General features: G+C 36.9%; 1 protein-coding gene across 5 annotated transcripts in view; it reads right to left on the bottom strand.

Moving 5' to 3' along the window:
• CLOCK (clock circadian regulator) overlaps positions 1-15503 on the bottom strand; it is a 132281-nt gene that overhangs the window by 65122 nt on the left and 51656 nt on the right. For 4 of the 5 annotated variants that reach the window (XM_086705031.1, XM_086705029.1, XM_086705027.1 and 1 more), the window contains exons 4-7: positions 10551-10640; positions 8098-8157; positions 4159-4307; positions 512-603 (exon numbers count right to left, since the gene is read on the bottom strand). In XM_086705031.1, coding sequence (XP_086561157.1) covers positions 512-603; positions 4159-4307; positions 8098-8157; positions 10551-10597 — 348 coding nt within the window. In that variant the 5' untranslated portion in view covers positions 10598-10640. Of the gene's footprint in view, positions 1-511; positions 604-4158; positions 4308-8097; positions 8158-10550; positions 10641-15503 lie in introns of those variants that run through there. The other variant, XM_086705030.1, reaches the window with a different exon arrangement.

Genomic DNA, 15503 nt, shown 5'->3' with positions numbered 1-15503 from the left:
CGAGATCGTGACCTGGCTGAAGTCGGACGCTTAACCGACTGCGCCACCCAGGCGCCCCTAAAGATTGTATTTTTAAGTAATCTCTACACCCAACGTGGGCTCAAACTCATGACCCTGAGATCAAGAGTCACATGCTGACTGAGCCAGCCAGGTGCCCCTTTATGAGGGCATAGTATTTAACGTATGATGAATAATCTACATTTTCTTCATATGAATATTGTTAGTGTGGTCTCAGGTAAAGAACTTGATAGCTATAGGTTTCTGACTTTTATCAAGCCTCTCAAAACTCATGTATTATTAAAAATATGAAAATTTAACATTACCTTACCACATACTACTATTTACTTATACTTACATCAATTAATTTTAATTGAAGATATAATTTATTGATTTACAATGAATTAAAGACTTCTCAATATTAAATTAATATTGTTAAAATATACTAAAATTCATCATCTCTATATCTTTTCTGAGGAAAATAAAACTTTTCAAAAAGTAAATCTAGACATACCTCTAACATTAATTGTGTAAATTCTTCATTACTAAGGAATGTAGGTTTCCAGTCCTGTCGAATTTCACTGGCATCTGACTGTGCAGTGATTTCTGTAAAGATTATTTGATACATTAGTGGCATACTCCAAACACCGGGTAGGGCTAAAGGGTGGTACTAAAGTCCAACAACCTGCCTTCTCTCCTATTTAAAATGAGAACCATGGGCAATAACATGTATTGGTCTAGGTAGGTATTAGAAGGCCCAGTGATGAACTGCATGGGCTAATGTGGCAAGCTATCTCCTTGGATTGGGTCTCCTGGGAATACCAATCTCTGGTTTTTCTCTGGGAGCGCTGACAACCTGTATTGTGGAAGGCCTGAGACTGCTTCCTACTTGACATAATGACCAAACAGGAATCAGAAGAAGAAGATTAGTATCAAGCATCAGAACGAATTCTTTTTCCTCATCCTTCTCTTGACATTTAAATGATGGAACCTAGAGCAGTCGTAAGGACATAAGCCTGGAGGAAAGGAGCCAAGGAGGTCAGTCCATCATTCTGCTTTTACTGAAATGACCACAGGCTTGCCTACTGCCAAGCAGCAAGATTCCTCCCAATTTGAGGTGCTCTATTCTTCAACGTTTATTTATTTTTGGGACAGAGAGAGACATAGCATGAACAGGGGAGGGGCAGAGAGAGAGGGAGACACAGAATCGGAAACAGGCTCCAGGCTCTGAGCTATCAGCCCAGAGCCCGACGCGGGGCTCGAACTCACGGACCGCGAGATCGTGACCTGGCTGAAGTCGGACGCTTAACCGACTGCGCCACCCAGGCGCCCCAAGGTGCTCTATTCTTAATAATCAAGGAGACTAAATTAAGATTTGGGGCAAAAACTCCCAAGTAATAATCCCAGAGTGATTTTTGCTTAGTGTCCTCTTGCATGTTTTTAAACTGGTCAAAATTTGGAGATCCCTGGTTTGGGCACACATTTTAACAAAATTATTAGAGTTTATTTTGCAACATTTTTCTAATAGATTTAGATATGAGAAAGTTATTCCTTAATGATGAAATCTCAACTATTTAGGTAATAAATACTCTTCCATTTTTTAATGCAGACATCTTAAAACAACCAAAACAAAAATCTATGTCATAGATATTACTGCACAAAAACATATTCTACTTTGCTGTGAAAAGTACGGACCAGGCTGTTTTGATTTTGTGTTATCAGATATATAAATCAAGCATATTAAACTGTCACCCAACTTTTGGCGTACTGGAAATGCCTGTACTACTAATATGAAGAGTAACTAAAAATCTAGCTACTAATTCTGTGGAATATAGTCATGTTTTTCACATTCACACCAATTATATACATTCAGAAAAAAGATTTAAATCCACAAGCAAATCCCATCAACTTTAGTTAAACACAGGCTTATTTTAGAGTATTAATAATAAGTATCTAAGAATTCCCTTTAAATTTAAGGTAAATTTTACTTTTCTGAGAATGATATACCCAATTTTGAAAAAAAAAAAAACTGATCTACTTAATGCCAGTATTAATCTTCAATTATCAGGGGCAAATGTATGCATATTATTTCATTTCATTCAGCAATCATTTATTGAGCTGCAATGTCTGAGGGGACTAAGTGTGCTAACAAGAGACACTAAGGTTAGTGAGAATACTAACTGCAGAGGTAAAATGTAATAATAAAAGTGAAGACAAGCAATTATGACACATTTACAGAAGGATCAACAGAATTTGGTAACTGTGATGTAGTACTAAGGAAGATGGAAAAAATTCAAAAGTCTTTTCAGGCTTGAGTCCTGGGGCCTGAAATGATGGTGGTATAAAAATGTAAAAAGGGAAGTTGAGAGAAAGAGGTGACTTGAGAAAATGAAAATGAGTTCAGTTTTAGATGCACTGAGGTTGAGGACATGCAAAAGAAAGATCCAGAAGTTATCTGGATACAAAAGACTGAAAAGTTTGCATCTAAAAATACAGATATGGTAGTTTAATAGGGAGACAATACTTGAAGCTATGGAATGAGATAACCAAGGGAAAGAGTGAAGAGAAAGCAAAAGCACAAAAGACAAGACATTTAGAGGGCAAAAAAATAAAGTTTCAGTTAGAAAGTGGGGATGAATGAAGAAGTGCAGTATAACACAGACCAAGAAAAAAGAAAACCAGTGGAGGATGGATTAAAACTTCCAGTGCATTAGGTATAAGAAAAAGCTACTGCTATTATCTGATTGGTAGCAGAATGGGTGGGGCTTATGGCATTTGTGAAATTACCAAAAATAATTTCAGAGAGTGATGGAGCGTAAAAATCAGCTTGGTAATGCATGACTCAGTGAGCCCGGGAGGAGTGAATAAAGGTACTCGTTACAAATTCTCCTTTTGAGAAGTTTTGTGGTTTCACTTGCAGCTAGAAAAGGAAATGTTCCAAGTTTTTCATCTATTATCTCTGTTACCAAAATACTTAATATTCTTTAACTTTTTCTTTTCATGACTCATTTATAGTCAAAGTGATTTTCTTCAATTAACAAATAATCACTTTATTTTATAGACAGTGTTTAATTACTAGACATATACTGAAATCTTCTTTAAAAAAAAATTTTTTTTACATTTATTTTTGAGAGACAGAGAGAGACAGAGTACAAGTTGGGGAGGGGCAGAGAGAAGGAAAGACAGAATCCAAAGTAGGCTGCAGGCTCGGAGCTGTCAGCACAGAGCCTAACACGGGGCTCAAACTCACAAACCGTGAGATCATGACCTGAGCTAAAGTCGGACGCTGAACCGACTGAGCCACCCAGGCGCCCCTAAAATCTTTTAAAATGGCAATATAAGGCCCAAATGATGTGGCTCCTGCCTTTCTTTCAAATATACCCATAATTTTCCAACTCAACTATGCTCCAATTACACTGAACTCTCCCTGCTTTTGCACACAATACTTCCTATTCCCTCCGGGTGAAATGTGGTTCTCTTTACTTAACCTAAAAGGAAGACTCAGTTGAAAAATCAGCTATTTTTAAGCCCTTCCTGACATTTTTTTCCTGTGTTCTCACATGTTTACGGTTTGTGACCACTACTCACATTTTAAATATCTACAGGTGAGGAATAAATAAATTAGTTGTAAATTAGTTATTCACACGTTTGTCTTCCTTGGCTTAAATTTAATTGAGGGCCAGGACTGCTACTCTTCACCCCAAGAATCTAGCGTATAGTAGGCACTAAATAAATGTTTGTTGAATGAAATAAAGAACATACCAGGAAACCTTTAAAAAGGCAATTGATTTCTTTCTCTTAAAAAAAAGGTATGGGGGCGCCTGGGTGGCGCAGTCGGTTAAGCGTCCGACTTCAGCCAGGTCACGATCTCGCGGTCCGTGGGTTCGAGCCCCGCGTCGGGCTCTGGGCTGATGGCTCAGAGCCTGGAGCCTGTTTCCGATTCTGTGTCTCCCTCTCTCTCTGCCCCTCCCCCGTTCATGCTGTGTCTCTCTCTGTCCCAAAAATAAATAAATGTTGAAAAAAAAAAAATTAAAAAAAAAAAAAAAAGGTATGGAAGCATCCAATTTTAAGAATCACTGTCAAGATTTCTACCACATTATGCTTTAAGAGAGAGTCTGTTATTAAAAAAAAAAAATCCATCTTATAAAGTTAAAATTTTACCTTTATGTTTTCGTAAAAAATCAATGCTCTTCTGCAGAACAGTAGATTTGTCCATCTTCCTAGCATTACCAGGAAGCATGGATCCCAGTTCTTTAATGAGAACATTAAATTGATCTCTACGTTTCTTTTCAGATTTGTTTCTAGATACTCTGATGAAAAAGAAAAGCAGTTTTCAAACAATCCATTTGATGACACACATAATTTAATACAATGCTCACTTCGGACACAACTACAAATCATGTATTCTGTCAATATAGTGGTAGTAAGTATTTATCCACAAGTTACCAACAATGTACAGTTAATTTGGGCAGTAATTTTCTTCTCAGTTAATCACTAAAGAAACTTACATATTAAGCATTTAGCATATATGTTCTTAGAAAAATGCCAATAAGACAAACTTCATTCAAATCTCAGGTTTTATTTATTTAACTTATTTAATACAAATACCAAGTATTTGTATTTTCTTTAGTAAGTTATTATGAATATTACTGAGATGCATTTGTGAAAGTGCATATAATGTGCATATAATTATTCAAAATTACTAAGTAGGAGAGTTATCCATCTCCTGTAAGTTTTAAATTACAAACAAATCTAAAAATGAAAATCTCTCTACCCTCAGGCTTATCCATATAGCCTTCCACTTTATTTCATTATTCCAGCCTCCACCACAGAGCTATAACCAAATGTCTGCATATCTCTCTCTCCATTAGGCTGTGTACTTCTTGATGACAAAGCCCCAATTTTTTCATCTAAGCACTTAAACGTAACAACAAACAGTAAGCACTCAAAATATGCATGCCAAAAGAATAATTAGTACTATTTTATGTGAAGCAGCTAACCAGTAAATAAATACTAAGTGGCACCATGACCTTCAGACAAGTAAATACAATTATTTATAGACCAATTAATCATTCTATGATTAATGATTCTATGATTAAAGCAGACCTCTGCTTTGTGAAGTCAGATTTTTTTTTTTTTTAACATAAGCATCATGCCCAGTGCAGAGCTCAACGTGGGGCCTGAACTCACAACCCTGAGATCAAGACCTGAGCTGATATCAAGAGTCAGATGCCTAACTGACTGAGCCACCCAGGTGCCCCTGAAGTCAGATTTCTTAATTCTGTAGAGGGAAAAAATATAATGGCTCAAATCTCTTAAGAAACGTAAGATATTAAACTGACTCCATCAAACAGCGAGTGCTTGCTATAGGAACAGAGACTATGCTAATAAAGGCTAAGGATACTGGGAAAAGACAACCTCTTTCAAGAAATTTATCTAATTCCTATGGAAATGCAGAGTACTGAACTTGTGTACTGAATGGAGTCACAGAGGCTGAGAAAAGGGTGTGGTAGTGGGGTAGATGTATGCATGGCATTACAGGTATAGGAAACTTACCCAGGAATGAACTCCTGTCACAAGTAATTCAACCTGGCTAATATGGTCAATGGATGGGCTTTCTGTGCCCAAGTATACTAGAGTTGTGGCGGTGGGTGAGGAATAAATAAATACTGGAAAAAATCATAAAAGTTTTTATGTTACATAAAAGGATTTTAATTTAATCCTGAAAGCCAGGGGAAGTCACTGAAAGGTTTTAAAGCAAAGGAATGACGTGAACAGAACTGCTTGTTGACCATTCTGGCATCACAGTGATGAAAAGATCGAGGCTTGGTAAAACAAATTCATTTAGCAAATACTCATGAAAATTTATTGTATGGCAAACAAGCCTAGACGTCAGGTGACCATTTAGGAGGCAGCCGCAACATACTAGCCTATAAACCATGGCAGTGGCAGTGTTAACAGAGCAGTGTGGGTTTGAGGGTTAAGAGGCAGATCTATCAATTCCAGGTAAATCAGATCTGGTTTGCAGTAGGGAAGCAAAAGGGAAATATAAGAGGATTCCCAAGTGACTGATAATGCTGTTTATTAATGTGAGATATAACATGTGATACTGGTTTTGGTGCACAGATGGTTTGCAGAATTTAAATATGATGAAATTGCCTGTTTCACATTTAAAAAGACATACACAAAAGACTTAGATATGCAGATCTAGTTATATTCCTTTAGAAAAGAGTAAGAAATAAGCATCTGAAAATTAGCATATATGAAGTATCTGAACACACGGACAGAGGTAAAAATAAAAGCCAATATTCATGGCATACTTATGTGCCAGGCACTACTGTAAGCACTTATGAAATCTCATTAATTCCTATGAGGAAGACTTTATTACTTACAACTTTTCATTTTACAGGTGACAACTGAGGCATAAAGAACATGCCCAGGGTCATACAGCTACCATGAAGTAGTAATTCAAACCAGACATTTTGATTCCAGAGGAAGAAAATACACAGAAACCAAATATTGCCAACTCTACTGTTGAATCGTAACCACTAACGCAAACTTCACTTCATTGTTACATTTAGGCTGGAAGTTCTCAGCCCTTGTAAGGACCTCACTGACAACAGGCCACAGAGGTTTCATTTTGGAGGTGGGTATAAAACTCCCTTTGTTCTTGGTTCAACACTAAGGTACTTTAACTCATCATAGTTTCAGTCAGAGTTCAGTGTGGTTCTGCTTAATTATGACAATATTGTGAGATTCTCTGTCTTCCTCCAGTGTCTTCCAGAGCCACAGTATTTCTGGTTCCCTAAAAACATGATCAAACCTTCAGAGTGTTCGAAAATAGGATACCCTTAGCTACCTTATCTATCTATAAACTTGGCCTTCAACACTGTCCAAGTCAATTCCTTAGAGTTCTGCTTCTTTTTTCAGGCAAGACTGATTATTCCTATCTTAACAGATTTTATCTCTATCCTAAGGTATTTTGTAAAAACTTTCCTCCACCAGATTGAGGTTGAGGGATACGGGTTGTCCTATATATTTTTAGCTTCAAATCCAGGTCTTTTTATTTCCTGGAATACACTACATAGTTGTCTTCAAAATCTTCTTCTTAGATTTTAATCATTCGTTAGAATATTCTGCAATTTACCCGGTTATTGTGAATATTTTTCTTATCCCACTACCTTTTTTTTTTTCCTTTTTGCTGAATACAGACATTTAGTAACTATTACTTATTACATGTTTATCTTTGTACCTGTGTATAATACTACAACAACGTCTACCCTTGTCTAAGCACCCACGTAGTTCAACACAGCTGGAAAAAAACACCCAGAAAGTGCTTACTGCCCACTCTCAGTGACTACAAACTGCTATAATGCTACCCGGAGCCTCCCTCTCCTAATACTATAATTAACTGTCAAGCCTCCTGTTTAAGGCAGCTCACATCAACACTACCATGGCTCTAGATCTCACTCCCTCACCTCCACGATTTACCTTCCCTTCTACTGGAGAATAAAGGCATGTGGAGGACACAGGAGCCTACCCTGAAAGAACTCCCAATTGCCAAAGCTGAAACAATTTGAGCAACAAAATAAAACAGCACTACAGTATAACTTAAACTATAAAATAAATATACATGAGTTCATACAGACATAAACGAATGGGAAGGACACAATTTTTTTACAGAAGTATTTCAAATATATGTAGATATCCCCTTCTATGGGAGGTGGAGCTTAATTCCCCCCATCACTACTTTGAAGGTAGGCTACACTTAATAACTTGCTACCAAAGAATAGAACAAGTTCAGGGGAAAACAGTAACTACAAATGTGAATCCAGGCAAATCCTACCTTAGCCAAGTGATGAAGGTTAACATCCTTAGTGATGTCTTATGGATATTACACACTCCAAATATGATGTGATGAGAGGAGCACTTTTACAGGATAACCTTATTAATTTATAAACTGCATACTGATATTCTAAGCTTTTCCGCCTTGCTAATATATCTAAGCTCTTAAGACAGACAGCTTTTGGAAATCACTATTTACTTTTATATTTACTTATTATTCATTTAATTACTATTTTGCATCTTAAGATGAACTACCTTTTTGCTTTGTCCTTGTCATCTTCTTCCACCAACCCATCAAATATACTACCATCTTCTCTAAAAGAAAAAAGAAAGTCGACAGAGAAAATAAGAGCAGACTCATTAAGCAACAGCAATACCAAAATGACATGTGAATCAAATCAGTTACATCCTAGAATTTTTCTAAAATTAAAGGATAGTACAAATTCAAATTCAACTAACTGCTAACCTGTTTCCTAATAAATATTAGAAAACTAAAGTTTATCCATGTTTACCTAAATTTTTAAAAAATTTACCACAAATGTGAATTTTAAAACTACTTACTTAGCTTACTGTAAATATGACATGAAAAAATCAGAATTTAATTTAACCGGAGGTTAATACCTTGTTTCAGACTGTTAGTAATCAGCGAAAACTACAGACAGTCATTGTATCTGCCATCATATAAAAATTACTTCATTTGAAATTATCTTTAACAGCATAGTTTAAAAAAATTATTTTGAGACATATTAATAAAACCACAAATTGCTCATGAGCATCACAACATCTAGCATTTAACTTACATTAATACATTTCATTCATTACTGATTCATTTGACAAATATTTATTAGTACTCATGTGCCAGGATCTATTCTGAACATGAATACAGAGCAGTTAATCAGACACAGAGGTCCCTGCTCTCATATGGCTTATTTTCTAGTAGACCAAAACAAATCAACAAGGGAATATTGACAAGTTTTCTTTTTTTTAAGGGGAGACTTTAGTTACTGCAGTGTTACTTTAGTCTCAGTAGTAAGGGAAGGACTTGCTGAGGTGGGGAGATCTAAGCTGAGAGCTAAGTGACAAGAAGAGGTTGGTTATGGGAAGATCTAGGGGAACAACATTTTAACAAATGAAATCAAGAGCCCTGGTGGCTAACCCCTTAATCTAAGTAGCAATATTAAATAATTTCAGGTGACTCAGGAGTTTTACGTGAATTCACTATTCACTACTTTAATCACACCTTTCTAAGGCCTATAAAGGCACACAGAACGTATGCTGGACCCATTGTTGAGAATATCTGCCAATTTTGTATCACAGAGGTCCATATCTGGACTTTCCAGGTTCCATGTGTGCACTGCAACTTAGGAAAACTTCTGTATGTATATGCATTTTATTGAGGAGAGAGTCCATAATTTTAATGATATTCACAGAAATAATGAACTCTTATTAAAAACTGCTGTTATGTCTGAACACAGATGTTATCTCTAGATGTTGTATCATCTAGAATGGGAATTGGCAATCACTGAGAAGCATAATACCACAATCATATTTAATCTCTCAGGAGCAGTGAAGGAACATCCTTTCTGAGGAGACAACTATACATAGAGCCCACCTGAAAATATGGCATAGCCCAAAACTATGGCAGTGCTGCAGGCAGGCCTCTCTAAGGAAACTCCTTGCCCCTTAGGTCTTAAGTTCTGGTTAGAGTATTTATCTTCACTGTTTATCTCACAGGAAAGGGAGACAGGCTGGCCCCAGACGTCAAGTCACTTCTGTATACAACTCTAGCTACAAAACTTTTAAAGAATCCCCTATGGAAGAATCACACAGTACACTATAATAAAAATACAGGAACTTTAGTGTCAGGCCAACATAGGTCATAATTCCAGCTCATCACTTAACTATGTGACCTTAAACAAGTTATTCAACCTCTCTGACCTATGTTTGCCTCAGCTGTAAAATCTCATGGAATTATTGTGAAGTTAAATGAAGCAACATATGAAAAGTACTCTACACATTACCTATCAAAGACTAAGAGCTTAAAATATGTTACTGTATGTCATCAAATTAAGAACACCATTGACTTTTATAAAGACTTGTCAGTATTTCATATGCCACCAAGAAAGAAAAAAAATGCTACCAATTAAACTATGATAAGGCAATTGTAAGATGAATCTCAGTGTCACTGTTAAAATGTAAAAAAAAAAAAAAAAGTCTTAAAATCAAAGAAGCAGGTTTATCATTTTCCCAAGAATATGATTCAAAGATTGTAATTTCAACTAATAAAATCCTAATTATAGCTACCACTTATCAATCTCAATTACTAGAATGCTTAAAGACATGGAGTTAGCCCCAACAGATAGATACGGAGAAAAAGGACAACACATTAAGGAGAAAAAAGATTCCATAAGGTGCCAGGGAAACATGTGCCAACTATCACAATTTCTCTCGGAGCAGCTCTGACCAAATCAAACTCAAAATTACAGTTCAAGATCTGTTTAGGACACAAGCCATACACTGGACTTTGGCTATAGATAACATTAACATATCTTACTATTACACTATGTTTACTCAATATAGAAACTGAATGTAATAGGAATTATGTTTAAGCATGAAACTCCGTATCAGTTTGATAGAGATCATTACTCTAATAATAAATTTTAAAATACCTTTATAGGATTCAAAATAAAGAGTCTCTAAAAACATACCTGTCGACAATCGAGCTCATTTTACTACAGCTTACGGTAAACAACATAACATATTACGTTTTCGTCTTGTGGTAGACATTTGTACTTCTCCTTGGGTGGAAAGAAAAATACATAGTCATTAGTTTTCAAAAAAAAAAAAATTAGTCTACAAACAGTAATGTTGAGAGACACTTTATGTTATCATCATAGAGAATTCAAATGTTTTGGCTTGTACCAAAGGCTGAAATATTTTCAAGCAAATACCTTTAGCTGGGGCATATTTAAGGCTTTTTCCCTTCTAAAAAAGGAATACAGGGGAAAAAAATTGAGGTTCATAATTAATTTTATATTATAAAATAATAAAGGCTACTCTTAACATTTAGTATATATATTAGACTATGAAACTGTAAATAGGCTATAATTCAAAAAGATATATGTACCCCTATATTCATGCAGCAATTATTTACAATAGCCAAGATATGGAAACAACCTAGGTGCCCACTGATAAATGAACGGATAAAGAAGATATGAGATGTGTGTGTGTCACACACACAAACACACACAGACACACACACACACAGTGTGGAATACTACTCAGCTATAAAAATAAAACCTTGCCAATCTTGACAACATGGATGAACCTCGAGGGTATCATACCAGGTGAAAGAAGTCAGACACAGAAAGACAAATTCCATATGATTTCACCTATATATGAAATCTAAAACACAAAAAACAGAAACACTCATGAATACAAACAATAAACTGGTGGTTGCCGGGGATAAGAGGGAGGATGACTGAAACAGGTGAAAGGAAGTAAGGCTCACAAATTGCCAGTTACAAAATAAGTCATGTGAATAAAAAGTACAGCATAGGGAACATAGTCATTAATATTGTAGTAACATTGTATGTCGACAGATGGTAACTACCCTTATCATGGTGAGCACTGTGGAATGTACAGAATTACTGAATCACTGTTTATACCTGAAACTAATCTAACATTCTATGTCAACTATTCTTCAATTTAAAAATAATATCTAATCAACAAACATTTGTTGAAAGCCTATTTTCTATTAAATAGTATGCTAAGCTTTAGGGATAGAAGGATAAAAGTCAGTCCTTATAGGCAAAAATCTGGAACTGAATAGGGAGACAGATACCCAGATAATAGTAAGAAGGATAACGAGGGGCGCCTGGGTGGCGCAGTCGGTTAAGCGTCCGACTTCAGCCAGGTCACGATCTCACGGTCCGTGAGTTCGAGCCCCGCGTCGGGCTCTGGGCTGATGGCTCGGAGCCTGGAGCCTGTTTCCGATTCTGTGTCTCCCTCTCTCTCTGCCCCTCCCCCGTTCATGCTCTGTCTCTCTCTGTCCCAAAAATAAATAAGCGTTGAAAAAAAATTTAAAAAAAAAAAAAAAAAAAAGAAGGATAACGAAGGTATGCAGGAAGGAGTCCAGAAATATTCTTGATGACAATGAGTTTGTCAGATAGTCTAAATTGCTATTACTAAAAATATGGTCCAGGCCGGGCAAAGGCCCTTTATCGGCAGGGCGGAGTGGTGCTACCCCAGAACTGGGTCCCACAGTGTGGGATCATTTAAGACATCAGGTTTTGAATCTCAGCCGATCACCTAGGAGACTAGGGAGACCACAGAGCAGGACAAGCCAGCTGCCCGCACTACTCTGTAAGGGCTGCCTGAACAGCGAGGTTTGAGACACCCGGTCCAGGGAGGACAGATTGGGGTACTGCCATTTTTCTCTTCATCACCAACACAGTGGGGCTTCAGGGCCCCCAGTGAAGGCAGGACCTGCTTACAACAAACCCCGCCCCTCCGTGCCTAGCAACTGCTTATCTACTGGAGTGGGACTGACACTGAGGGAACCAGATGGCCTCTCCTCCAGACAGCACAGCCACTGATCTCAAACACCAACCGACAACTGTCCTGCAGTTATGTATGTTAGTCTGGTTTTTTTGTTTAATTTTTTTATTACTATTATTTTTTTTCTCTTCTCTTTTTTCTACCCTCTTCTTTTTTTCCCCCCCCTTTGGAATCAGATTCGTAGTCTCTGATTTGACTTTTGGTCATTTCTTGTTATGTATTTTTTTTTTCTCTGCTTTGTCAGTCTGTTTAATCAGGCATTTTTATTCTTTTTACATCTTTTCTATACCTCCTTCTTTATTTTCCTTTCTCTCTTTCTGGATTAAGCCTTATAGTTTCTCTGATTCTCTGCTTGGTCTTTTTTTCCACCCCTCTCATTTTTCTCTTTGTATGGGACCAAGTCCCCTGCACTTTCCTTTTTTTTTTTTTTTAATTTCTGAACAAATGTAAGCACACCTGGTGAAAGGTCTAAACAATCCACCACCATGAGTAAGGAGGAGCTTTGTAGAAGAATGACCACTGTGATAGAGCAGCCAAATATGCAACAGCCGAGTGTAAGCAACACACTCCAAAAACGCTTCCTGAAGTGCAAGGCCCTGGACAGCATATAACCCCCTTTTCTTTAATTTTTTTTAATGGTTATTTATTTTGAAAGAGAGAGAGTACACGCGAACAGGGAAGGGGCAGAGAGAGGGGGAGACAGGCTCTCCAAAGCAGGCTCCAGGCTCTGAGTTGTCATCACAGAGCTGATGCGGGGCTTGAATCCAAGAACCATGAAATCACGGACATTTAACTGACTGAGCCACCCAGGCACCTCTGACCCCTTTATAATATAGTAGTTCTCACAGGTGCAGGACACATAACAAGCTATTAAAACACATAAAAGACAGAAACCTAGCCAAAATGACGAAATGGAAGAATTCTCCTCAAAAATTCCAGGAAGAAATGACAGCCAGAGAATGGCTCAAAACAGATAGAAATAATATATGTGAACAAGAATTTAGAATAAAAGTCATAAGAGTAATAGCCAGGCTTGAAAAAACCATAGAAGACAGGGGAGAATTGAGGCAGAGATCAAAGACCTAAGAAATAGTCATGATGAATTAAGAAACACTATATGTGAGATGCAAAATAAACTAGATACAATGACAGCGAGGATGGAAGAAGCAGAAGAGAAAATAGGTAAGACAGAAGGTAAAATTATGGAAAATAATGAAACTGAAAAAAAGAGGGAAAGGAAATTACTACACCACGAGGGGAGATTTAGAGACCTAAGTGATTTAATGAAACCTAATAATATCTGTATCATAGAAGTTCCAGAAGAAGAAAACAGAGAGAAAGGGGCAGAAGGTTTATTCGAACAAATTATAGCTGAGAACATCCCTAATCTGGGGAAGGAAACAGATATCCAAATCCAGGAGGCACAGAGAACTCCCTTCAAAATCAACAAAACGGGTCAACACGACATATCATAGTGAAATTGGCAAAATGGAAAGATAAAGAGAGAATTATGAAAACAGATGAGGACAAACAAGCCTTAACCTACTAGGGTAGACACATAAAGGTAGTTAGCAGACCTGACCACTGAAATTTGGGAGGCCAGAAGAGAGTGGCAGGAAATATTCAATGTGCTGAATAGGAAAAATATGCAGCCAAGAATCTTTTAACAGCAAGGCTGTCATTCAGAATAGAAGGAGAGATAAAGGCCATCCCAGACAAACAAAAACTAAAGGAGTTCATGACCACTAGTGGAAAGCAGCAAAAGGACCAGAGATATCACCACAAGCACAAAACCTACAGATAACACAATGACACTAAATCCATACCTTTCAATAATCACTCTGAATGTAAATGAACTAAATGCCCCAATCAAAAGACCTAGGGTATCAGAATGAATAAAAAAACAAGATCCATCTGTATACTGACTACAAAAGACTCATTTTAGACATGAGGATACCTGCAGATTGAAAGTGAGGGGATGGAGGACCAACTATTATGCTACTGGAGGGCAAAAGAATGCTAGAGTAGCCATACTTGTATCAGACAAATTAGATTTTAAAAGAAAGTCTGTAACAAGAGATGAAGAAGGGCAGTGTATCATAATTAAGGGGTCTATCCATCAAGAAGAGCCAGCGATTGTAAATGCTCATGCCCACAAGAAGGAAGAACACAAATACATAAATCAGTTATTCACAAACATAAATAAATATATAGATAATAACTGTGATTATGGGGGGAATTAATACTCCTCTTATAGCAATGGACAGATCATCTAGGCAGAAAATCAAGGAAACAACAGCTCTTAACAACACACTGAACCAGATGGACTTAACAGATATATTCAGAACTTTTCATCCAAAAGCAGAATACTCATTCTTGAGTGCACTTGGAACATTCTCCAAAACAGATCACATACTGGGCCACAAAACAGCCCTCTATAAATATAAAAGGTTGAGATCATTCCATCCATATTTTCTGATCACAACACTATGAAACTTGAAATCACAAGAAAAAATTTGGAAAGTTCCCAAATACGTGTAGGTTAAAGAACATCCTACTAAAGAGTGAATGGGTCAACCAGGCAATTAAAGAAGAAATTTAAAAATACACGGAAGCAAATGAAAATGAAAACACAAGAGTCCAAACACTTTGGGACACAGCAAAGGCAGTCCTAAGAGGAAAGTACACTGCAATTTAAGCCTATCTCAAGAAGCAAAAGTCCCAAATACATAACCTAACCTCACACCTGGAGGAACTTGGCACCACCAAAGAAAGCACAAAGCCAGCAGAAGATGACAAATAATAAAGAGTAGAGCAGAAATGAACAACATAAAATCCAAAAAAAACAGTAGAACAGATCAATGAATCTAAGAGCTAGTTTTCTGAAAGAATAAACAAAACTGACAAACCCCTAGCCAGATTTCCCAAAAAGAAAAGAGAGAGGACCCAAATAGATAAAATCACGATTGAAAGAGGAGAGATCACAACCAACACCATATTATTAGAGAATTATTAGAGAACCAACACCAACAATTATTAGAGAATACTATGAAAAATTAGATGCCAACAAACTGGACAATCTGGGAGAAATGGATAAATTC

Source organism: Puma concolor, chromosome B1 (genome assembly GCF_028749965.1).
Source record: "Puma concolor isolate L17-30 chromosome B1, mPumCon1.1.hap2, whole genome shotgun sequence".
In the NCBI taxonomy this organism is placed as follows: domain Eukaryota; kingdom Metazoa; phylum Chordata; class Mammalia; order Carnivora; family Felidae; genus Puma; species Puma concolor.
Note: the sequence above shows the minus strand (reverse complement) of the source record. Positions and strands in the feature narration are given on the sequence as shown.